This window comes from Dendrobium catenatum, unplaced genomic scaffold (genome assembly GCF_001605985.2).
Source record: "Dendrobium catenatum unplaced genomic scaffold, ASM160598v2 fragScaff_scaffold_1038, whole genome shotgun sequence".
In the NCBI taxonomy this organism is placed as follows: Eukaryota; Viridiplantae; Streptophyta; class Magnoliopsida; order Asparagales; family Orchidaceae; genus Dendrobium; species Dendrobium catenatum.
Genome location: NW_021319500.1, coordinates 2,605,723 through 2,631,661, shown reverse-complemented (window position 1 = coordinate 2,631,661; position 25,939 = coordinate 2,605,723). Strand labels below are relative to the sequence as shown.

Genomic DNA, 25,939 nt, shown 5'->3' with positions numbered 1-25,939 from the left:
TAGTGATCCAATGAGAGTCAGCGAAGGATAATATAAGACTTCAAAAGTTGGACATCGACAAACATCGACAATCAGACGTTTAAAATTGTAGTTTGACATTGATGTTAAGTGACATTAGTTAATTTTGGATATCACATTGGTCAACAAATATCTAGTGTGCGGGTCAACAGGTGTCAACAAAGGAATAAATTATTCTATGTGAAATTTGGACGGGAAGAATCGTCCGGACAGCAAATGTACATACATTATGTACATAGTGTATACATTGTCTATCACATATGTGTACACACACTATTTACAGTGTATGTACACTCACATGTCTGAATTATTTTTCCTGTCCAAACTCAGCACAGAATAATTTGTCCAACAAAAGTTAACTACTAAACCCTAAACGTAACAATCTATCGATTAAAGCAATTTTCAATTATTGAAAAAATAAGGATATTGGACCATTTTTCTTTCTCTTTTAGGAAGGAGGCCAAAAAACTTGGCAGGTTAGGGACAGCTCCAAAAACGTGAAGCACCATTGATGGTTGATTGGAAGTTTCTAACGAGAGCTCAGAAATTTTCTACGAATCTTGAATTTTCCTGTTCAGAATTGTGAAGAAATGGGGATAAGTTAGTTTATTTGCAAATATATTTGTAGATTTCGAGCGGCTTCAATTTTTATTAGTAATAATCTTGAAATGTGAAATGTCTTGCATTATTATTAACAACCTACACGTCATATTCTGCCATCGATCACCTAATCAAAACTGCATTGGCTGATCTCGCCCATAGTTCGACCAAATAAAAATTATGATTGCAAACTGAAAAATAAAAGAATAATAACGTTGTCCCAAACGAAATCTTAGTTATTTTTCCTTTTGTCCACCAATAGATGAGAGATAATGATCAATGCTCATCTCAGTGTTAATGAAGATAAGGATGGCGAAGCAATTAAAATTTCATTAAACTTTTTTTTTTTTTTTTTCTTGGAAGGAGAGGATATTTTTTAAGCTGATCAATGAACCAATTTATTATTTAGATGACTCAAACTAAAATATAATAATATTAAAGTGTTGAATTATGATCAAAGAATGACAACCATAAAAGACCAATCAGTTTTTACTATACGAGAAGAAAAGAACAAGTTACAGTAAGGTATAATTCAGATTCATAGAATGCACACCATAGACAAAAGACATACAAGATATGTTCAACCTACCCTTCTAACGTGTATAATGAGAACACAAAAATACTTATAAACCATGTAACAGTAAACTAGTTTTATTCCAGGAATCGAATCTACAAGCTCTACTATCTAAAATAGAAGGTCATAGAATGGAAAAAAAATTGCGATAAGATCAGGAGAAACCTGTAGTTCAATAGAGTCTAGATTGATCAAGCTTCTGAATTTGTCTCAATCTCTGGCCTAACTTGAGATGATTGTTCAGCCTCGGCAACATTTGAATTGATGGGCTTTTTCAATTGAACCAGGATCATAGTCATATTGTCACAGCCTTCTCCGGCCGTTGATGGAGCCAAACACCGGTCAAGTACTTTTTCGCACACGGCAGAGAGGCTATTCTCCTGCAAGCACAACTATTGTGAGTACCGTCGCCTGTCGGAGCTGTCATAGAAGCTAAAAATATCAATCTAAAGGCTCAGAAATAAAAAACTTTAGAACTCCAAAAGGTGTTTCTTTTTTGTGATTTCATTTTGCAGCTGATGGAAGAAAATATTGCTTAGTTTAGTAAGTCTTACAGTGCTTATATGTTCATTGATGAAATCAACCAGTTGCTGACTTGACATGCAGTCCCTGCCGGAAAGAGGAAGAATGCAAATATTTAGAACCAATGTGAAAAATAAAAAATATGTCATACTCAGCTCTGCATGCATATGCCGTGTATCGCTGAGCTCTGTACTGTACAAATTTTCAGGAAAAAGAGGCCTCTGTACTGTACAAATTTTCAAGCGCGGTGCACATTCAATTACTAATTTACAACAGAAAAACAAAAGTAAAAACAACAAAGTTGTATAAAAGAAGCTACCAATCAAATCCAAAAGGGTAAACCTAAATGCACATCCTTACCAAACTCCATCACAAGCTAAAACAAAAAAATCGTCATCCTCGCAAAGGTCCACCTTGTAAGATACATGGTTATATTAGTAATAGTCGAGTCTCAAGATAAGAATCCGAAAAGAAGGCTAAATTAAAAAAGGGGAAAAATTAACCAAGAGGCACAGTACTCACAACAGTGATGTCTGGATTAGCTGTTACAATCTGCTTTTCAGCGGGTAAAAACTTGTTTTGCTTGAACTCCATATCACCTGAATACAAGATAATGGAATTTCAGACAGAAATAAACATCACTTGATTTAGAAAATCACAACAAGTTTGAACGTACCGATTGCCCTTGCAAGGTTTAAAGTTCCATTGACTCGTCCTGCATGAATAAAACCTCCTGCTTTTAAAATTCTCTCTCTCTCAATCTCTAGCACTGGTTTGTGATCCCTTGACAGATTATAAGCCTGCACAGAACAGGGATGTGCAAGAAATTTAAGAGGGAGAGAGAGAGAGAGAGAGAATAGCATGCACATCAGATGGCTTCAAAAGGAAGCCCAAATAAAAATTTACAAGATGCAGTTGCCAGAATAACTCACATGACCCTTCCTTGAAATAACACAGCGAGAATCACCGGCATTTGCAACAAGAAGTTGGTTTTTTCGCATAATAGCTACACAAGCTGTGCTTCCCGATGTTGGCCCAGAAAAATCAGAGTGAGGGCCCTGAACACAGTTTGAAACAATAAGCTTGGAGGAAACTGCTGAAGATGAAAAAAGAAAAAAAAAAAAAAAACTTAATGTAAGGCTTAAATAAGTATTCAAAGAAGATAGAGGGCACATTGATGCGGAACTATAGTAACTTCCGCAACTCTCCCGCTATTATATGATTGATATTATACGGGAAAAGGATTTTATGTGATTGTTTAATTTTCTGATTTTTATCAAATTTAAAATATGAACTTCAAGGTTATTTGAATGTTAATTCTGGCAGTAGAGAGATATCATCTTGATAGAGAATTCAACGTCTTAAACAATGATGCTTATGAAATTTATATATTTCAAATTTTTGACACAGATAAAACATGATCCGAAAAGTTAAAAGTTGAAGTGTCTACTTATGATGGTATTTACTACTTCAAATGTATATGCAACTGAATGACAAAATATGTCTAAAGTGTCTAGCTAGTTTAAAGGGTTTCCTAATTATTTACAAGATTTTAATAACTTATTTAAATGTAAGCTTATTGATAATGAGAGTTGTATGTCATGTCCAAGACTGTGCCTTAGACTATGTGAATTTAAAACTTGAATCACATTCACAACCATATTATAAGAAATATAGGAAATAAAATTGTTAATTTCATATCTCAGGGGTATAATTCAATTGTTGCTTATAATGATAAAATCTAGCGTGATGTGTTACCATGGACGTAGCTCATGCTAGTTTAATTGAATTTGCTTGTATAATTTAGCCATTTGAAAAGTCTACTATTTATCCTTTCAAGACTAATGCGAGAAGGAAATTTTTTAATACTACAAAATTGATGGGCAAATTTGAATCTAAACAATAATTTAGTAATCTCAATAAAGTGAAAAAAAAATTTAAATAGTATGAATAAACATTAATTTAAGAAAAAGTGTAAATAGGATGGTGTGATTTATACCCAAGTAATTGTATAATTGAATAATGTTCTACCTTAAGTTTTGACTTTGCTTGATGATATTAATCAAATAAATAATAGTTTTAAAGATATTTTCCTTAATAAACCACTAAATTAGTTTGAAAGATATTTGCCTTAATAAACCACTAAATTACTACCACAGAGAAACATACAACATGCTATTGATATCATCATTGTTAGTCTGTGGAGTACGATTGTGTCGATCAAATCGGATTATACTATTGTCTCGGATCTCAAGTATATTTATCGTGCTCGCTAGGGGGGTACGGGAGGTCCTCCCCCTGCTTGGGTTCGGATGCTTTGCACCAATTTGTTTTTTTTCATACAATGCCTCGGTGCTATTTACCCGAGTGCCCCAACGTTGTAGTTTGCTAGAAAAAATGACAAAGAGCGGAGCGCTACAACACTCTAGATTCGATATCATCGCACTATGTAGTGTCTAATCGCTACAAGTTTGAGCGTCGCAGCATCATCAGACTGATAGGGATTAGAGGTTTGAGCATCGCAACGCTCTAAACTGACGTCGTAACACTTCAATGCATATTAAATGGTTTTCTTTCTCATTTTTCTTAAGGGTGATGTCCCTTGGTGTTATTAACTTGGATTTCTCTTTTGTTTTAAGTGGAAGAATGGTGTAAGAGTGAAGAGAAGCAAGGAGAGAGCGAGAGAAAAGAGAGACCTGCAATTATTTCTCCCCATTTTCATAGTGGATTTCTTGGTGTGGTGTGGCTCCGTGATTTTTTCCTCATTTCGAATTTTTCCACATTAAATCCCGATGTCTGTTACTTTCCACTGCATTTTTATCTTTCTCGTTTGCTTTGTTGCAGTATTTTACTTCCATCCCCAGTAATCATTACTTAACTTATCAAATATATATGAAACCCAACATAACATGTTGAACTTATGGGACAAAATAATGAATTACTTCAAATGTATTTATTTGGGAAAGCATGATTCCTTATGCTTTACTTGTTTGCTTATACCTAAGGAAGATGGTAGATGGATGATGTGTGTAGGCAATATAGCCTTAAATAGAATCATCATCAAATATAGATTTTCTTTACCCGTCTGAATGATATGCTCAATATAATGAATGGTGCTATGATATTTTTTTAAAGGTTGATTGGCGTAGTTTTTATCATCAAGTTAGAATGAGGGAAGTTGATGAATGGAGAATAGTTTTAAAATGAAAGATGATTGTATGAATAATTGTTTATGCCTTTTCAATTATTCAATACATCTAATAATTTCTAGGAGAATAATGAACGATGTCTTGAAACCTTTCATTGAAAAGATTATCATTGTTTAGTTTGATGATATTCTAATCTATAGCAAGACGCATGTGATAATCATTTAGTGCATCTTAAGAGAGTATTTGAGAATTTATAAGTTGTATTTTGACTTTGAAGAAATTCTGACTCCATCTATGGATTCCAAAGTTTAGTTGGAGTTGGAGATAGATTAAAAGTTGATTATGATAAAGAGAATCAATTAATGATGGGCCAAAATCTATTAATACACATGATATTAAAAACTTGTGTTGTTTGGCTATCTTTTATAGAATGACCTTTCTATATTAGATTTAGATGAAAATTTAACTCATAACACGACACAATGGAGAAAAAGGATTCATGTAGCTGACCCCACATAGTGGGATAAAGGCTTGTTGTTGTTGTTGGCTATCTTTTATAGATTTTTTTTTGTGCTATCATTTATAGATGATTTAATAAAAGGGTTGAGTATTATTATGACTCTAATAATGAATTGCCTGAAAAAAAATAATGAACTAAATCTATTGACTTTGCTTTAACTGAAATTTAAAAGAGATCGACAAGTTGCAAATAAACTTGTATTTAAGTTGCTTAATTTTAATAAGATATTTGATATTTTTTGTGATGCTTTTGTTATTGTTATGGGAGTAGTGTTAACTCATGAAGGACGACCCATTACAATTTCTGATGAAAAATTGAATGAAGATAAAAATAGAAATTCAAACTAAGAGAGTTTTATATTGTTGTACAAATTCTTCATTATTAGAAACATAATCCACTATCAAAATTATTTGTATCGTATTATGACCATTATACTTAAAGATATTTTTCCCCAAGGAAATTAGGACATAGACATGCAAAGTAGATTAAATTTTTATAGGACTATTATTTTGTTTCTTTAACATTTTGTTGGACAATAAAAATAAACTTGTTGATAGAGCAGAGCAGTCTACATGCAATACATGCTAAGGCAATTGACTTTGATATATATAAAAGAGTGTCGCTTATAAGAATTTTGATGAAATTTAACAAAATTTAAATAATGATTTATTTTACTTAACAAAGACTACACGATTAAGAATTATTATTGGTTTTGGTGTAGGAGTAAAGTCACGGGTTATTTCCAAAAAAAGTCTTTGAAAGAAAATAAAAGCATAGCTTAAATTTTTAACTGCTTATCACCCACAACATGATCAAACTAAGTGGTTAATAGAAGATTGGGAGATCTGTTACATTATATGGAAAAAGACCATACAAATGAAAGGGATTTGATGTTGATGTACTGAGTTTGTGTATAATTCGTTGGTCAAGAGATCTAAGGTATGAGTCCACTTTAGATTATCACAAGGAATCAACCTAGAAAGTACATAAATCTTATTGACCTATCTATAAAATCTTATGTTTGGCGCATTTGCACAATCATTTACATAACACAAATATGGTCTACTTGTGCATATTCATCAAAACTTGGCTACTGATTATGATAATTATAAACTTTATGCTAATGTGAATAAGTATATGAAATTTAAGCCTAGAGATATGGTAATAGTACGTTTAAGTCCAGAAAGAATTAAATCTAATAATTTTTAGAAAATACATGCAGCGAATGCAATACCATTTAAATTTTTGTAATGCATTGAAAATAATGTGTAAAAATATAGAAATTTCAAAATATTTTAGCAAAAATTCAACTTATAATGAATCTTAAATGTAAATGATTTGACTATAATTCATTAGTCTATCATAAATTCTTTGAACTCTACTCTCTTTCCACTCCTACTTGATGAATTAGCATCCAATCTTCTATATGATATTTTTATGATACTTATTAGGATAAAGCTATTCTAGATGATGTAATTGTGTCCACAATATATGGTGGACTTTAGAGATATCTTATTCAAGAAATTCTAGACATACATGATTGTGTTGACTGAAGATTACTCCACATGAAGCTCAATTTTAGGCCCGAATTTACTTCATGAGTATCAAATGTTAAATTCATCATAGTTGAATTTGTTGAAAACATGTATAATTGATGTAAATCTCCATATTTATTCTTATCGGAAGTATCATTTTAAGCATTAATTTTTTAGCAGTTTATGTATTCTTTTATCAATTAGTTTCTTTTGATTAGTTGGTTCAATTTATTTTGAGGAAATGAAAATAAAGATGGCCAAGAAGAGTTGTATTAGTTGAGAAAGATTGTATTTCATTTTCTAACTTTAGGTTACTATATTGGATTGGCATAATTTCATGATTGGTTTCTGATCTAGAACTAGATTCATGAACAAATATGTAATGCTGAAAATACACATATTTTAATTAGAGCAACAATAATCACATTTTACTTTTAGTGATTTAAACAACTATTAAAACATCAAATAGGTGATTTAAGCTTAGGCCAAATTACAAGATAAAAGTTAGAGTCACAAATAATCAATTCCAATCACAATTAGCATAGCATGAGGGAGTTCAAAGGAAATCCCTATATTAACATATAGATTAGGCACTAATTGGATCCACTCACTCACACTCTTGATGTAGGCTAAGCAGAGATAGGTTGCACAACCTTTAATGATGCCACAAATTAAAGGAAAGACTTAGAAAAGCAAGACTTGGAGGAGAAATTCACCATTATCAGGATTTGGAAATGATCTGCCACTGAGCGGGAGAGAGTTGTTCGTCAATAGCGGCGGCGAGAGAGAAGATAATCTTTTCTACGTAGTCTTCCACAGTACGATCTACCTCTAAGTTGATGTCGAAGAATGGAGACTTGAGAATGTCCACTTTCCCTTGATCAATGTAAACAAATCTGTGATCAAGTTCTACATCCGCCATACATGAGGAGACAGTGGACTAGGAGTTGGGGGAACTTGTGGACAACAAACGGAACCCTCTTGGGTGACTGGACAGCAAAGAACTTGGCTGAAATTTTCTGGACAGTAAACTCCAGCTAAGTGGGATTAATTTGGGAGGGAAAGGGATAGAGAAATAAGGGTCATATTTTTGGGGGAAGGAGGAAGGGATTTGATTTTAGGTTTGAATTTGAATTGGGAGCATTAGGGGAAAGCAATCAAGGGAGAAGAAAGGGTAGGCCGACGAGTAGAGGGGTGGGGGGAAGATGGGGAAGGGAATAAAGAATTACCAAAGAGGGATATTTAATTAGGGAGGGGGATATTATGGTGAATCCCTAATTAAATTAAATTGATGTAATTTGAGAACTTTCCTAATATAAGTCATCTTATTTAAGGAAAGAATTTTAAATTCAAAATAGATTGGAATTTGAAATTAAGAACTTTCCTAGTTTGAGACACTTTATAAATGGAAAGTATTAATTGGGGTTTGAATTTTGGAGGAAAAGGGGTGATGAGGCTGGCGACTAGGATGAGGATTATGGTTTGGAGACAGCTGGTAGGGAGGGTTTTGGGGTTTTGGACTAGCAGCTTAGAGGAGAGGAGGAGCTTTGGAACCGGCAGCTTGAGGAGGAGGGGGTTGGTTGTGGGGGTTGGCAGTTAGGAGGAGGAGGTAGTGGCCTTGGGGAGGCCGGCGGCTAAGAGGATGAAAGAGGGGGGGATGGGACTTGGCCGGCAGCTTCTGGAGAGGATTTGGTCAGCGGTTGGGGGAGAAGGAGGAGGGGAAGTGGAGAAAGAAAGTTAACCACGTGCCCGGACGCTTCCTGCGGCTGGTGGGTGATTCGTTGCCCCACCTAGGATTCTCACCAAAGCTCTCTCTATAAACAGACAAGAAAAAATTGTTGAAATTTTCATAATAATCTTCATTAACCCTCATAAGAATAGGAGGAGGCTATAAATAGTCCTCATATACAATAACAAAACAAAAGACAATAATACCTCACGGGGTCACAAACATCTACTCCCTCAAGTGAGGGTAAAATCGGAAAAAAAGCAACAATAAATCAAATACAAATAACAACTCAAAAATAAAGCGGTGTAATCGGCCTTCGATCGTCGGCCCCATCTCTAGTAAACTCTCCAAGGTCGGATGTCCTCATCAGTTTCATTTTGGATATCTCCCACAAAAGATTAAGTAGATTATAACAGACTATATTATATCTTCATGTTGTTCGGAGTACTAAGTTTAACCATCCAAGTAAAAATTAAATTATGATGGTTGAGGCAGTGGTGATGGTCATTAGCATTATTTATAAATAAATAAATAAATAAAAGAAAAAAAAACAATAAGTGCAACATGTCTTGCGGGTTTTATCTCAAGAGTAGCTCATGGCATGTGTTGATGGGATTTTTAAATTTAAATTGGAAAGTATAATTATTTTCAGTTAAACTGTTGAATTTAAAATTAAATTATGATTAATTTAAACTTAAATTTAGACTAATATTATATCAACCTCATCTTCTAGCAATGTATAAATAATGGTCTCGGCATTTAATAAAAACTTTTGACTTGAATAAAACCATTCTTTATAATCAATTCATGAGCGCAAGTTGAATGCATAATTCTTTTGAGTGAAGTAGCAAGTACGGCTATCTGATTTTGGAGGAAATAATATCTTTGTACCGATATGATGTCAATTTTTTTCTTACTTCAGGAATTTCATTCCTTTTTTATTTTTTTTGGACAATTTGTTAATGGTTAGCTTAATGCCATTGATTTTGGTGAAAAATTGATACGTCGGTAATCAAATTTTATGAAAATTAATTTGCTTACTTGACGATTTTATTTGTTTCCAAATTCTTTCTAAAATCTTCAAATATTTTTATTATTTCATTATCATTTAATTTTAAACTCTAGTATTGCTTGTTTACATTTAAAGAAAGTAGTAAGCTTAATTGGTAGCTTGAGATCCACAGATCTCTTAAGTTTTTTTTTTTTGCTTAAAATCATAATATGCATTATATTAGTTGCATTAGAAAATCAAATCACAAGTCATCCTGCAACAAGACTAAAAAAATAAATGATGACCAACTACAAGGCCTCAGGTTAATTTCCCCTAAATTTTAAGAATTCTTGGATAGATACTGAAATAGATACAACAAAATAATTTGCCATTCAACAAATTTATGGTGCCACTCATGCCTGGTAAAGTATGACGCGTGTAATTTTGCATTATCTTAGGTGAGGACAGAGGTGATAACGAAGTACTGAAAGATGATTGCCATATGGAGATGTTACCTCTTCAAAAGCCCAGTCATCTTCATGGCCCTTAGAATCACCGCCTCTTGGAGACCATATAAGACCTTCGATCATACCAGTAAACTTATGCATCTTATCCCCAACTCCAGCTAATTCTCTCCATCCCCTCTGTCCTCTCATCATCTCATCCATTCTATAGAATAATAAAAAAAAAGAAATATAAAAAAGGTTCCTTTTCAGTGTCACCCAAAGAGTTTTTTATAAATCTACAAGCATCACTATCCAAGGGAGCATTAAATTAACAAAAACAAAAGCATACCTCAAGAAAGCTTTCCGAACAGCGGCCCCTAAATCTCCAGGAGAAGCAGCGTCGTTCTTAAGCACTTGGGTGTGCAGGAATTTAGCACAGAACTTTGCAACTACCTTTCCTGATATAGCATGATAACATTATTACGAAGGTCTTAGTAGCACATGGAAAATGACTTGAAATAGAAACAAATTATAATAAGATTGATACATCATCAAAAAATTAGCTTGATCGGGCACAAATCTCGAGGCAAAAGCTAGTTGAAAACTTCAAAAATTAATTTTGGGAGCACCCGAACTCCGATTTCAGCGAGCTTACAGTCAAACTGAGCGTCTCGGAAATACGAACCCGACAACACCAAGTTCAACCCCATCCGAGCCCAAATGAGTCCAAATCAAGGGCTCAAAGTGCTGTCGGAAGGTTCAAACCGCAATTTGAGTTACCAAACGGTCTCCGATTTTGACGAGCTTATACTCGAATCGAACGGCTCGACGAGACGAATCCAACGAGCCCAAGATCGCCGAATTCCGACATCATTAAGGCCTCCAAATGTCCAACGAACGGTGCACGATCGAAGGGTTCACTATCGGCCGTCCATTCAAACCACTCCCTATTCGCCCTTGATCTCACACCTATTTACGGGTCATGCCACTCCATAAAATCTATAAATAGAGCCCTCATTCTTCACAAGATAAGATCTAAGCAAGAGAGAGAAGAAGAGAAGGGAAGGAAGAAAAGAAGGAAGAAGGTCCTCCTCGACAGCCGCCGGACCACCGCAGGACCACCGCAGGAACCTCGTCGGACCACCACCGGAGTTTTCATTGCACCACCGTCTTAAGGCCCGACGTTCAGGCCCGACGCTAAGACCCGACGTTCTGCTGAGGGCCCTTTGTTCTGCTCAAGGCCAAACTGTCAACACCCGAACTTCCAAGTGACACTGGGTCTAACACCTGACTCCTATAGAATAGTTACTAATTGTAAATCTGACAGCCCTTAGAGGAGATTCAGTACTTTGTAACCGATTCAAAGTCTAGTGGAATCATTTTCAACTGGGCTAGGCCTCGTGGTTTTTCCCCTTTTCAAGGGTTTTGCCACGTAAAAAATCTTGATTTCTCTGTGTATGAGCTAGTTATCCGTACAACGCTAAGACGTAGAATTAAATCTCTATCGCCGCGTATTTTCTAGCCCGCACCAAAGATTATAATAAAGGGTGTTGAAATCAATGTCTTAGTTTCCAAATCCTCTTCCAATCAAAGATTCATTCCAAATTTTTCAAACAAAAGAAAACAGCAAAGCATGAGATTTGGACATATTGCTCGTATTTGGCAACACAGTTGCTTTGGCTCGCAGTAACTGTTATACAATTTTTGGAGGAAGAAAACACTTCTTGAATGAGAATGGAGAGAGATGGAATGAGAGCTAATAGTGATCTTCTTATTCAATAGAGCTCTTGGGCTTATACAAAGGGATGCATCTATACATAATCCTATACATCTTTATATAAGAATTGGCACCGATGTGGTGTCTTTGTGTAACCACTTAATCTAAAACTGGACCAATCCTAACCGTAATTGTGAAAACCTTTAATTTTTTAAAGACTTTTTTACCTAGAATATTCAATGATTATTTCAGGATTCATTATAGATCCAAATCACAATCCATCTTCACCAAAACATATATAGAATAGTGCTTTAGTTATCCTATTTTTTTCATAATTTTTGGACACTGGTGAAATGTCTGAAGAAATTAGCACATGTAGGTACAAGTGGAGTTTTTGAGACCGTCAAAAGTCTGTTTTGCAAACCGATTTCACCAGAAAATAAAATGAGCTATTTTATCGATATTTTTCTATAATTTTTGGAGTTCCTAAAAGAATTTTTATGAATTTTATAGTGAAAATTTGATTTTAATATTATTATTTTATTAAAAATATATATCTAAAGTCATAATGGCTTTATTTAATGCCACTTTTTATTTCCAAAAAGCCATTTTCTGCTAACAAAGAGGGTATGGGGAAAAAATGAGAGAAAAGAGAGGAGAAAGTAAATAGAAATTCGGTTTTGGGCGACTTCAAGCTATTTTCATCTATCGACCCAATTAAGAAATTTGTTCGTCTCGAGGTAGGTCGCATTATGTCTATCTCAATTTTCAAAATTACGAAGTTTTTATCTAATTTTCCGATCAAATTTCTATTTTCGTTAGTGAAAAACACGAATAATTTTGCACGGAAAAACTTTCACCGCGTAACTTTTTATATGTAATAGAAATTGAGATTACGAACGTTTTGAGTATTTTCTGAAATTTTTTAAACATGGGTTTTAAAATTTGTGGGATTTTTATTGAATTGAAAATTATCTAGACTCTAAAGAATTGTGTTATAGTACAACAAAAGTTATAAAACATTATTTTTTGAAAATGTGCATTTTTTTCTTAGTAGAATTTTTTGTTGGCTACCGTTATAAAAAACTATACAATTCTGATACATGCTCAATTACGCTTTAACTGCTATAATATGATGAAAAATATGCTTATGTGATTAAATTATATATCTGCTGGGAGAGATAAGGGACCAGAATTCTTTAAGATTTTGTCTGTATCAGGGACTATTCTGGTGCCTAAAAGCTATATTATAATAGCTTTAAGATATGTTATAATGCCTAAGGGGATATTTTTGTGCTATAAGCACAAAACTGAGTCATAAGTAGTCAGAATCATTTGAGATTTTGTCTAGATCAAGGAAATGTGATCTGAACTGCCCTATGATATGAATTGCAATTTATTTATCTACTCAGTATTGTTATTTAAATAATTGGATAAATGTTATGCTCCTATTACATTTTTTAGTACATTAGACTGCATTTAACTGCTTTTAAATTTTCAACAATTTATTAGACTGTATTTAACTGCTTTTAAATATTCAGTAAAATATTTAATAAAAGAATTTGCAAATTTAGATTGGTTTGTATGGTCTGCTAAGCTGTTGTAGCTCATTGTGATTTTGCTTTTGGTTTTCAGGATTTAGCAAGGGAGAAGAGATTGTTGATTAGCAGTTCATGATCAGATCTGAGTTTATAGGTATTTCTATTTTGATTTTTGCATAGTTATGGCTAATTTATTTTTCAGTTCAGTTCTGTAACTTCTACATGTAGCCATGTACTATAGTGTTGATACATATTGATGAAATGAAATAAATCTTGTGGATGAGTTTATTTTTAATATATGAATGTTTAGTAGTTCTGCAGTTTATTCAAAATAATTGGAAGAGAATTTGAAACATTCCAACCACTTCTTTATCTTCACAGGCAGCGTACCTTCGTCCACTAAATGGACTTCTTATCTAGAATTTTTTGCACTTATTGTAGTTTTAAAAGGTTTCTATGCTAATCGACCTCCTCACTAGTGAACTATCCTTAGAAGAACAAGCAGTCAATGCTCACCTAACAAGCTAACGTACAATCACACCCAATTGTCCTCAATCCACCAACCACCTCCAAATGGCATTAGTATACTTAAAGTTGATGTCAGCCACCATTGCAATCGTCAATTATCAACCAATCTTCAATAGAGAACACCTTGAAGACATCTATTGAAAACTTATAACAATCATGAACCAATTAGAGGTGGGAATAATTGTATGGAAAATTTTGCAAGCCTAGGATTTACACCAGATTTGTTTTTGAAATTTTCTGAGATTATAGCACTTTAAATTTGGCAACAAATGAATTGACATAATATAAAATTTGATCAAAGATGCACTAAAATAGTTTGTATCCAAATTTAAACGAGGGCTACAACGTCCTACCCATATGCAGTGCCCGCTCTAATTGGATCACCCACAGGGTAAAGGATCCTAACCAAATTAAAGAAAGGAGGATAAGAAAATAAACAGAAAAAAATGGAGCAAGGGAAAAGGTTAGCTGGCAAAAGATCCCCCGTATGCACAATCAGGAAGGAGCAAGGGTCATGAAGATGGATAACATTTGCTCCTTATTGCTTCCAAAAGGGATTTTCTTATGCCACAGGAAAAGCGAGATTGGAGGCTCGAGAAGTCACCTCTGGAGGTGAGGAAGCGACATGTCTCCTTAATCCAAAAATTAGATGAAATAGGGGATGGAAGAGGACATGTAGCACATCAATGCAAAGTCAACAAAGTCTCCATGGCAAGTTGTAGAGGACGTTGTCAGAAGAGTGAGGAGGATATCGTTGATATTAAAGCACATTTCATATAACCCCTAAAAGAAGACAAACACAACAGATCAAAGAACAAGTCTGCAATCTGCACCAAAAAGAGGAAGTCTTTTAGGAACTGCTAGCTACGCATACCAAAGGCAGCATAGCCTAAACGATTCCCTAGACCTAGCTAGGGTAAGATCTTCTTAGCAAAGAAAGTCATCCCGAGTGATATAAAAAAAAGCTAGAGCCATTGGCAAACTATGATGGAGTTTGATCTCAAGCGAGGTAGTTTGTTTTTAGCTCCTAGGTATGCTGGCAACAACGCCGAAGATACGCAACTCCAATTTTAGGAAAAATTCATATTCTCTTCTCTTCTCATCTTCATTGTCTCACCCCTTTTTGAGTTATTTAAGTTCACTAATCTTCTGACAAAGGAGAGGGCAGTAGGCCAAGGGCGGAAAGGGCAAGGGATTCATTGTGGGGCCCATCAAACCTATCATTACATATATGAGAGGAGTAATTAAGGAAGGGATTAATTAGTAAGGGTTTCCTAATTGAAATTAAAATTGGAGAGGTAAAAATATATTAGGAAAGGGGTGCTGATTTAGAAAGAGATTAATTAGGAAGGATTTCTTAATTGAAATTCAAATTAGAGAGAAAAATAAATTAGGAAAAGAGGGGGCTGATTTAAGAGGGAAAAATGAGAAGCTTATTAAAGGCTAAGTTTAGTGTTTGTTTTGTTCATGCAGAATTTTATTTGAGAGTTGTTGTAGTTTTCTTTTCGCAAGGGCTTCCTAAAGACGTCTAAGTTGTTTGGGAGAGTCAATCTACCTCTCATATTGTAGATCGCTAGTATCTTTTTTTAATTGAATTTATAATAAATAATCTGTCATCTATATTCATATTACTGCATTTTTTTATTGTGTTTGTTGTTTTTGTCTCCAAGACGTATCAAATTGGTATCAAAGCAAGATTTTGAGAGAGATGGAAGCATAGAAGGTGGAGTTGGAAGGAGAAGTGGAGCAAATCAAATCCGAATGGAGGAAAGGTTTTCAACTATGAAAAATCGGATGGAGGGCCGTTGGGAGGGATAGAAGAGATGATAAAGAAGCTCATGGAGATGCAATCCCAAGCCCCACTAGCGGTTAAGGAGACTTCGGCCATGTCAAAATGTAAATTCTCCTCCTCTACCACTGCCTCACTCTCACCGCCCTCAGCTTCATCGTTATCACAGACAGTGAGAACCTGAAGAGTTCGGTCCTTACATCTGTGCCCCGGCATGTACCTCTCATCACATCTAAAGCACAATCTCTTCGCCCCTTTCTCCTGCAACTCATTCTCAGTGAGCTTCTTGAAGTTTCCCTTGAATCCACCTCCTCCAGGCTTCTACTTTAGGACCTCACGAAGGTTTCCTGATGCTGGTCCTTTAGGAGCTAAGAAAGTAGTGGTCATCTTGTATGTGCCTCCTAAACTGATGCCTCTGGCCCCCCTCTCCAAATACTTTTGGTCCTCCACCAACTGCGCAAGCTCCATAGCCTACCCCAAGTCATGTGGTCTCATCACTCTAACAACTATCTGAATCTCGAGCTTGTGCCCCTTTATGAAGTTTCCCTCCAACACAATCTCAGGAAGTTGATCCAGCTGGCTAGCTAAGTACTCAAACAAATCATGGTACTCCACCACAGAACCCTCCTGCGTTAGGGTGAAGAATTGCTCATAGAAGTCACCTCTCCTATTGGTTCGAAAATATTCTAGTAAGCAGATCTTGAACTCTCTCCAACTCTGAATGGGCCGCCTCATGTCTCTCCACTGGTACCAGGCCAAAGCCTTCCCTACTAAACACAAACTATCCACTATCAATTTCTTCTCATTCGTCAACCCGTTGATGGTGAAATACCTCTCTACCTTGCATATCCACCCATGTGCATTCTCGCCTTCAAAGATGGGCATCTTTAACTTCCTTACCCTAAGATCACTTCCATTTCCCCTGAATCATCTGTAATCTCTCATTCCCAGAAAGGGGCCTCGTCTATCCCAATCTTCCCTTCTGCACTCGTACCCAAACCCTTCTTCAAAATCCCCCTCTTTTCAAAATCAACACCCTGACACTCATAATCCACCCCTCTTCTTGCAGATTCCACAACCCTTTGCTTGTATCCAATACTCATCTCTTCCCTAGAAATAGGATCTAGCGAAAGCAGCTCATCTTCTCCTTCCAGAATCTCCACCCCCTCATTCTGCCCTCCCGTAAGGGGATTAGGGTTTCCTCCTCTTCCTTGGCCGTCGGTGGCTTCCTTTGTTTATAATGTCATTTTATTGGTTTTGGCTTCAAGCAACTTCTTCAGCATGTCTTCCATGACGGCAAATTTTCCATCCATCTTTTCATGGACATATGCAAATTGGGTTTGAAAATCTTTTTTCACAAAATCTGATTTCAATTGTCCTAATTCTCCCTCCAACACTTCCATTTTCCTTCCGGCCATTAGTACCTTAGATCGAAGGGCACTGATACCAATTTGTTAGGAAATGCTTGTAGAAAATCAGAAATTTCCTGGCTGAAATTTAATTTCAGCAATTGGTCGCAATGACTTTGGAGGAAAAATAAAAAATTGAGCATTTTAATTGATAGTAGATGAAAAACAACAAGATACAATGGATCTTCAATTGAAGAGAAAGATCCGTCTCTCCCAAATCTCTAGACGCCGCTATAGCCTGCTCAAGAACACAAGAACCCTAATTTTAGCAAAAATCAGAAATAAGATCTAACCCAACCTCCTAAACTTATTTAAGCATGCAATAATTAAGTAAAATCCCAAAATAACCCTTCCTATTTGAATTTTGCCTCCTAATCCACCCCTCAAATCCCTCCCTAATTAAACTTGTAGACCCACAAGCCTAAGAGGCAAAGGAGGGGGCGGAGCCCCCCTTGTTCCGCCTCCTAAACACTTGGACCAGTCCGGTCCAGCCAGTCCAGGGACCGGCCTATCACACATCTAACTAGAGAATGCTCGACAAGGCCGGAACATGGAAGGAGTAGTTAGGTTGGCAGCAGTTTTTGTTGTGTCTATTCAAAATATCTCTTCTAAGCGTTGTTGCATAGTAAATTAAAAAAAAATCGCCTGCTAGAAAGTAAATGCATTTTGCACCTAATTAAACATATAGAGAGCAATTTTGACCACATTTAATTAACTGGGCCACCAACTCGCAGTAAATTAAACCCTGAAATAAATGTGAAGCATATGTAAGAAACTGTTATTTCAACTTGCGCACAGAAGAGTATAGATCATTACCTAGCTGCATCCAGCAAATATGCATGTATTTCAAGTAAAGAAAACTAAGGCTGAAGCAAAAGTTTAAACAGGCATAGAAACAATTGACTTACTAAGATATAATGACAAAATTGGCTAGGTTATATGGTTAATTAAGGCACAAAGTGAGTAAATAACATACCTCCATGGCCATCATAAACGGCAAAGAATGATGTGAAGTCATCAAGATTCGGAATGACGGCATGCTAAAAGATAAAGAATACAAAAAGGTAAGACACAAGAACCATAAAATTCTGAAGATGCAATACATCGCATGCAAATGGGATAAATTGCACTACTGTATACAAATAGGATAAAAAGGGCCAGTGAAAGTCATGACTAGACGGTAAAAAGGTCAATAATGCTCTTACTTTTAAAGAGGTAGATGATATTTTTATGCAAAATCCATGGGCATTTTTTGTAACTGACGAGGTCATCGACAGACATTTTAGGCAGGTTTATCGACGAAGGAATCGTAGATCGACAACTACGATCGGGAGTTTATATTTTTGATGTTGTCATGTCTTTTATGTTATTTTATTTTATGCATCTTTTATTTCATGTACTAGTGACGATTTCGCCCTTATGAAGGTGTAGTGTTTGTTGTAGCCCAAGGGGCATGTGAGTCTTTTTTCTTTTCATGCTTTGAGACCTTTATAAAGGGGTCTCTTCTTGTTGTATGAGGATGATGAACGATTAATAAAATTTCTGAAACTTGTCTTTTTCTTCTTGCTTGGGAGCTTGAGAGAAAGAGAGAGAGGAGACCTAGGAGAGGCTCCACCCGAATTACCCAACAGCCCACGCCGGTGAGCTCTTAGTTCTCTTGAATTAGTTCGTTGTTTTCTTCTTCCCCGCTAAATCTCCTTACCCGGTCCTTCCTACTGTCCACCTCCCCACCTCCCTGCAGCCCACCCTGTCCAAAATTCCCCCAGCCCGTCGGCATAGGAGGCCGCCCTCCTCCCTTCCGCCGGCTGATCCAGCCACCGGCCCAGCCTAGCCCGCCTCCTCACCTCCCTGCAACCTTCCCCATAGAATCCCGCCGCCTCAGCCCCTCCCCATCCCTCTACCGCCGGCTGTGCCAGCCACCGGCCCCATCCAGCCACCACATCCCGCTCCCCATAGCCCGTCCCCCTCCTCTGTCCAGGAAATCCCGCCGCCCAGCCCAGGGAAATTCAAATTCTTGGCATTAATTCCCTCATTAATCCTTCCTAAATTAACGCCTTATATTTAGGGAGAGATAAATGAAATCTCATCAGTTTTGATTTCAAATTTTGAATTCCTTTTAATTGATTAAAACCTGAAATTCAAATTATGTTTTAATTAATCCCATGGGCCCAACTAATTAATCAAATCCCTCCCTTTCTTCCTTGCTTGGCCGCCCCCCCCTCCACCTAGTTTTCTCTCTCTACTTGCCACATAAGCAACCATTAATCCCCCTCACAATTCTCACCTAATACCCGCCCCTCCTAATTCAAATTTTGGGAGGTTTCATAGCAATTAATCTCTCCCTCCAACCTAAGACAAAATCTGAAATTCAAATTCAGATTTTCCTCTTATTCTTCTCTAGCTCACGGCCCAACCAACGTCCCCTTGTCATCTCCCCGCCCTTCCTCGATGTTGAATGGCGGATCAGGAGCTTGAGTGGGGGTTAGTTTTCCACGCCGACGGGAGCATTGATATCCTACGCTCTCCTTGCTTCGACGTAGGATTTGAAAACGACGCCACAATTGAAGAGTACTTGGAGCGAGTTGTCCCGATCCTCGCAAGTATTTTCGACCGACAATTTCGTGCTTACGCTTGGACGATCATTGGACACCATCCGCCACCACCTTCTCCGGTGAATACCTCTCTGGTAACAAAGTCTTTCGTCGCCTTCATCGTAGTGGTGCTCCTCATCCTCGCATGGTTCTTTCTTCTCCGCTAAAGCCCAAGAGTGAACGAGAGAGAGAAAGGGTACTCAAGGTGAACTTCTTTATTATTAATTGTGGGATTTTTATTATGAGCATTTAAGTATTTCTTTTATCTTTGAATGATATGAATTGTTTGGTTATCTCAAAGCAAATCTTCGCCTAAGCAAGTTAATTACCTAGAACGATTTAATCCTTTATTTTGTTGGTAATAAAATTTGTTTTGACAATGCTTTGAATAGTTTTCATTTTAATTTCCAATCGCAATTCCTATATTGATTTACATCAGTAACATTTCAGCAAATCTCTATAATAATTTTGGATTATTCTAGTGAAGATTTGTAATGTCAATATATTATAGGGGCTTTTGTAATTTCCCTAATTCTGATCAATGGGTAGCTAACATGGTATTGATCAAGACTCACATGAAAAGTGTCACTTTCTGGAAGCGCTATGTGGCATGATTGATCTGGCCTGTTGATTAGCCGACATAGGTAATGATTTGGCATAACACATTAAGTGTTAGGTGGCAAAGGTGATACCCACCACCCGATGTGAGTTGATACATAGCATATCACATTCATGACATGTGGCAATCGTTTAACATCCACGTGAACTCCTCAATCGCTTGATTTGCAAACATTGACTAATGGCAAATGCCACATTATAAGTTAGCACCATAGTTCATGGCAAACTAATGGGAAAGTTGGGCCTAATATGTACAACAGCTCCACCAAATGACGTCATGTGGCATACAATCATTGATGGATTAGTTTTCATGTTTCACTAATTATTATAAAATGTTGAATGGTTAGATGTTTCAAGAGCAAACCCTGTCAATTAGACCATTTGATAGTCTTTTTCCTCAAATAGGAAAATATATTATAATTGCGTTGTAATTATGATTCAAATTATGGTCATTTGATGAACAATAATTACAATCTTTGACTAAACTATACAACAGTTCATGTCTTAACTTTCTAAGAGTTTGATTCAAGAAATATTTCTGATTTTACCTTAATTGTGACATATGGCCTACAAGAGCATAATATATGATCAACACGTTTTGAATATTGTCAAGATATTTTGATCACTATTTTTTTGGGTTTTCTATTATTTTTTAAATTTAATGGGATTTGGATTGACCCCTATTCAACTCATGCAAGTCCCATTAATCTACAATAAAGCTTGTGTAATGGCAATGAGGTTCCTTTGTCGTGTTTCAAGTTGGCGAATTTTATTTTTTATTTTTATTTAGACTTCAAGTATATTAGGTTTTGCAAGGGTCCTTCAATTATACCTATAATATTATTTTAGGTGATTGAGAGAATATCAACAAACCTTTTGTTTAACCTGTCGAAGGAGTGAGTCAAAATCAAGGAGATGACCTAAAAGTCATTCAAACCAATCCGTAGGATGTGGAACAACGATCATGATTGCAAGAACATATAAGGTAGTTTGGGGACAGAAATTTGCAAAATTAGAGAAGCAAGCCTCTGGTAGAGCAATAGGCAAAAAAAAAAGAAGCTAAGATTTAGGAAGAAAATCAAGTGTAGAGATTACACCTTGGTCTTAATTCTATCGACTCGTTCTAACAAGAGAAAGGTTGTTCCTTATTGTTCCCAATGTCCCAAAGTTGTTCTAAGCATTGGACTTTGGCTGAGGATGCTAGAAGAGCTCAAGTATGCCCTTAAGCCTATCTTAGCACTGCAATTAGGCTAGGGAAAAAGAAAGAAAAAGGGATTTTATGAGGAATACAAAATACAAGGGCTATAATAATAATAATAATATTCAAACAAATCCTAAGAAAGTAAAGTCAAAATGTCAAATATATAATAAAATCTCCCAATTTATCTCTAGAAACTAACTATACATTAGGAACTTGATTAGATACCATGAATCTGTTTTAAGAGGCCTCTTCCTTGCATTAAGTGATAGAAATCACATGCTCAAGGGAGTCCACATCTCACCCAAATCAGCTCCTATACATTCCTTCCTAGGCCGGCCCTCCTATATAGCCAGTGCATTGTTGTTGGCCTAATGTTGGATTTTATTACAAATATGGGGTCAAGTATTGTGATTTTGATGATAACAAACATTATTATTTATATCATGATAATTGAGTTTATTTGCATATATGTTTTCTATGTGTGCTAACATTTCAGGTCCACATATCACTTGCAATGAGTCAACTCAAAACTGGGCAGACTAGAGTTGAGTCAGTCTGTAATTTCAATTTCAAGCTATTTTACCTTTACTGAGTTAAAAATGTATTGTGGTGGATCCAAAAGCTATGTAACATTGCACACATAATCAAGGGAGTGAGTCAGAGAGTTAGAAATTTTTTTATTTTTATACTAATCGTACATGACGATTTATATCATCATGGATGATCTGTTTACCATAAAATCCTAATTAGGGCATCTCTATTAATTAAGATTGATTAAGATAATCGTCCTGGATGATCCTTATCATATAGGATGATACATTTTAATCAAGAAATCAACCGCCAATCACAATTTAGGCAAGATTTCAAAATTCAAAATTTGTTCATATCGTATTGGATGATCCGAAACGTCCTAGACGATATATGACAATTATGCCTAAATTAATCCTGTGATTAGGAGAACAATTATAGTAAAATTGATTTGATCCGATCCTACAAGACGATCGGTGAAGATCATCCTGGACGACAAAGAACATGTATGAGACGATAAAGGATCGCCACGTATCATTCCAGAAGAAGACCATAGTTTTTCAACTAATCGTCTAGGATGATTTACCCCTTTCGTACTAGACAACAGAGAATTGTGTGGGATGATAAGGAATCGTCAGGTATCGTACTAGATGAAATTCAATGGTTTTATACTAATTGTCCAGGATGATATTGTAATTGTCCGGTACTATCATTTTATTTCTCTTGAACTAATCATACAAGACAATACAATTCATACTAGCTAAATTGATATTTTTGAACTAATCATACAGGACGATCGTATGATCATACTGGATGAACAGTGCCTCCATATTAAAAATTAGGGCTTCGTTTGGAGGCTCTTTATTTAAGCTCTCATATTATCCTTGAGTTTATCTTTTGTTGCTGAGTTAACATGAGAGAGAGCTTAGAGAAGGAAGAGAGGAGAGCTTTGAGAGAGAGTGATAATTGTGAGGGGAAATTGTGAGGGATTCACAAAAATTGCTCCAAGCAAGGTTTCCACCATCTTCTTCAAGCTTCTTCCTTAGTTTCTTAATGGCTCTGGGGAGACTTTCATTGCCATCAGGTCCAAGGTTCTCTTTCTACTCCAGGAGGGAGTAAAAAGATTCCAAGGTTCTCTGCCTACTCCATGAGGGAGCAAAAGAATTTTCAGGTTCTCTGCCTAATCTAGGAGGGGGTGAAAGGATTCAAGGTACTCTGCCTCATCAGGTCGGTAGAAAGATTTTGTAAGAGCTTTTCCGTCTTGCTATGTGGGAAAAAGGAGAGACACTATTGTTAGTGCAATACCTGGAAATGAAGTTTCCGGGGAGTGGACGTAGGTCAAGTTGACTGAACCACTATAATTATGGTGTGTTCTTTCTATTTACTTTTTCGTATTTAATTTCCGCATTATTCTGTGATTTGTTCTATGGTTGAAATATCTGATTTTTTTTATTGTAAAATTAGTTTTGCTCCGCATAAATTGTTCATTTTAAAGTACATATAGATTTAACAACCCTCGCAAACTTTCAGATATAATCTTATATCATTCAAAAGAGAGGTTCAGGCATGCCTAAGCTCGCCAAGAATGAAGAGTCCCCTATGACCCAATAGTCCACTATGTCCAAGTGAAATAGTGTGTTCTTTAAGACTATGGGACTTTACCACATATAGGCATTGTAGCAGCTAAGAGAATCTCCAAAAAGATTAAGTAAATAGTCCCTCAGCTTGGTTATTACTAAAGAGGATGGGAAAGAAAGGGCCTTCACCTCTTCCCTATGTTATTGAGGGAAGCAAGCTGCAAGATAATGGCACAATGGACTATATGCTGTCTTTTGATTGAATAGATGTGATAACATATTTTTTGGCTATAAATCATTAATCGTTGACATTATTGTATCAATCGATAATCTGTCTATAATTATGATCTTATTTGAAGGTGACTTTGACAAGGTATACTTGGTTGACTTGTAATACATTGAACAAGCTATATCATAAGGTTTTGAGGTCCATAGTTATAGTTAGCTCAGTATTTGTGGCTTGAAAGGCTATCATCATTTGAAATTTTTGTTTGGCAAAAAGTAAAAAAAAACAAGTTTCTCAAATTGTGATTCAAAGAATGATTCCAAGTTGATTTTCATATCAGTATGAAGTATAAAACAGTTAGATTGGAGCACTATTGACTTTGGGGCGACACAACATTGTTAACATCGATGTTTCATTTCTAATTGAAAGCTTTAACATTCAAAAGACAAGCAGGGTAGTTTTAGGAAGCAACCATCACCTTTATTTGAAAGCTTTTAATTCCAAACTCAAAAGTTACATTTTGTTCTCACTTCTAGATTTTTTTTTTTAATCTACTATGCTAATAGTGAAGTGTTGCACTCTTCCCCGCTTTATGTTGGGACAGAAGCCTCAAACAAAGGACTTTCATTTCTACGAGATGATTGTAGCCTATTTGAGTTTGTAACATTTAGAGTGGATCAAATATTTTAATTTTCTGAATGTTCCAGCTACTGTAACACTCAATTAGAAACAGCTGGAAATGCTCTTGCAGCTTAAATGTCGCTGCAATGGCATCATGCTTTAGAGATACAACATATATAATGTTAAAACATGAAGAAGTTGGCAATCGCACTTACTGCATCTTCCATTGTTGCACGCCAACCTTGCATAGAAGATAAACCATATCTAACTCGTTTATTCTCACCATCTTCAGAAAATTTGTCAGTTTTAGGAGTACTGAGATATATGCCCATTGCTGTATAGGGTGAAAAACATTAAACTGCACAAATAGAAAAATATAAAATAAAACAATGACAAACAAATAAGAGAAATATCGAGCAAAATGGTCCACCATTTAATTTCACTAAATGGGAAGAATTAATCAGATCCTCCTAAACCATGGGATGAAATTAACAAATTGTTTCTACCAACATAGATTTTGCGCTCAAAAATCTAACTGCTATGAGATGACAAAAAATGATCTCATCCAATCCAATTGGCAATTGCTAAGGTTACGTATTTTTTTTTTTAAAGACATCTGTTGTCAGAAGCAAGGGAAATTATAAATATAGTACAAAAATATAACATTCTGACATGTGCATCCCCAGAATTCAACAATTAATGCGTAAATGAACTAAACCGCCAGATGATTCGCCCCGCTCCAATAAAGTACAAGCATCTAACGATAAAAATAAAAAAATTTAAAAAAAAATCAGTAGAAACGTACTGATACAAGATAGCTTATTTGTTGACTGCTTGGAAAGAAAAAGCGCTTTGGTTTTGCCATGTATTTGAAAAGACAAAATTAGTGACCAAGATCTGATGCCCTAAATGATTTTGTCCCTTCTCTCGACAAACTTCATAAAATTCGCCATCAAAGCACAGACAAACCCCCAAAGTTATCCTGCCTATTCAGCTTTTTCTATCCCAGCAAACCTACCAAACAACACGTATTAACACACCATCATCAACCGCAATCTATCAAAACTTCCAAAGATGCACAAACAATTGAGCATCCACCTCCATGGATGCTCAAGGCCAAGGCGCCAACACATATAGCCAAGAGAAAATCACCATAAACCCTATTTCGAGTGCTTAAAGCCGATTCATCATTGGGAATAAAACTAAACTAGATGAAGATTACAGTTATCCAAGCTATGCAATACTGCTCGATCGAAGCCAATGAATGGAAACAGCAATTAGGATCCGAGAAACGCCAATACACACCTTGAAAGAAATATAGATGAGAATTAAAGCGCTCACCTGCTTAGGTTAATCCGACGTGACTTCGGAGAAGATAGAAAAGGAGAGAGAGGGGGAAATTCTTCCCAAAATTCAGTCGAGAAGACCAACGACGAAAGCGAGTAGGTAGAGAGAGGGAGCCCAGTTCGGTAGGATCGCAGCAAGAGCTCTCCCTTAATGGTCCACCAT

The 25,939-nt window shown here is 36.0% G+C and overlaps 1 protein-coding gene across 5 annotated transcripts; it reads right to left on the bottom strand.

The window, feature by feature from the left end:
* Window positions 1–25,939, bottom strand: LOC110093401 (probable protein phosphatase 2C 11). 5 transcript variants are annotated; one of them, XM_028698061.1, is made up of 11 exons: window positions 24,646–24,762; window positions 18,045–18,108; window positions 10,434–10,542; window positions 10,154–10,307; window positions 2,647–2,772; window positions 2,391–2,514; window positions 2,237–2,313; window positions 2,075–2,127; window positions 1,747–1,801; window positions 1,358–1,572; window positions 1–592 (listed from the first exon to the last, which is right to left on the bottom strand). In XM_028698061.1, the coding sequence occupies exons 1-10, from the start codon at window positions 24,760–24,762 to the stop codon at window positions 1,384–1,386; spliced, it is 1,068 nt and encodes a 355-aa protein (XP_028553894.1). In that variant the 3' UTR covers window positions 1–592; window positions 1,358–1,383. The 5 variants fall into 5 exon arrangements, with proteins under 5 accessions (XP_028553894.1, XP_028553893.1, XP_020673936.1 ...); XM_028698060.1 differs by having other exon boundaries at window positions 1–588; XM_020818277.2 differs by lacking the exon at window positions 1–592 and adding an exon at window positions 25,736–25,939 and having other exon boundaries at window positions 1,090–1,572; window positions 24,646–24,788.

Coding starts and splice junctions, on each gene's coding strand:
- LOC110093401 (XM_020818277.2), bottom strand. CDS start 24,762: ATGGGCATATATCTCAGTACTCCTAAAACTGACAAATTTTCTGAAGAT. Junction 10,543..18,044: donor CGTTTATGATGGCCATGGAG/GTATGTTATTTA, acceptor ATGCTATATCAG/GAAAGGTAGTTGCAAAGTTC. Junction 2,773..10,153: donor ATGACTGGGCTTTTGAAGAG/GTAACATCTCCA, acceptor AACTGTGTTCAG/GGCCCTCACTCTGATTTTTC.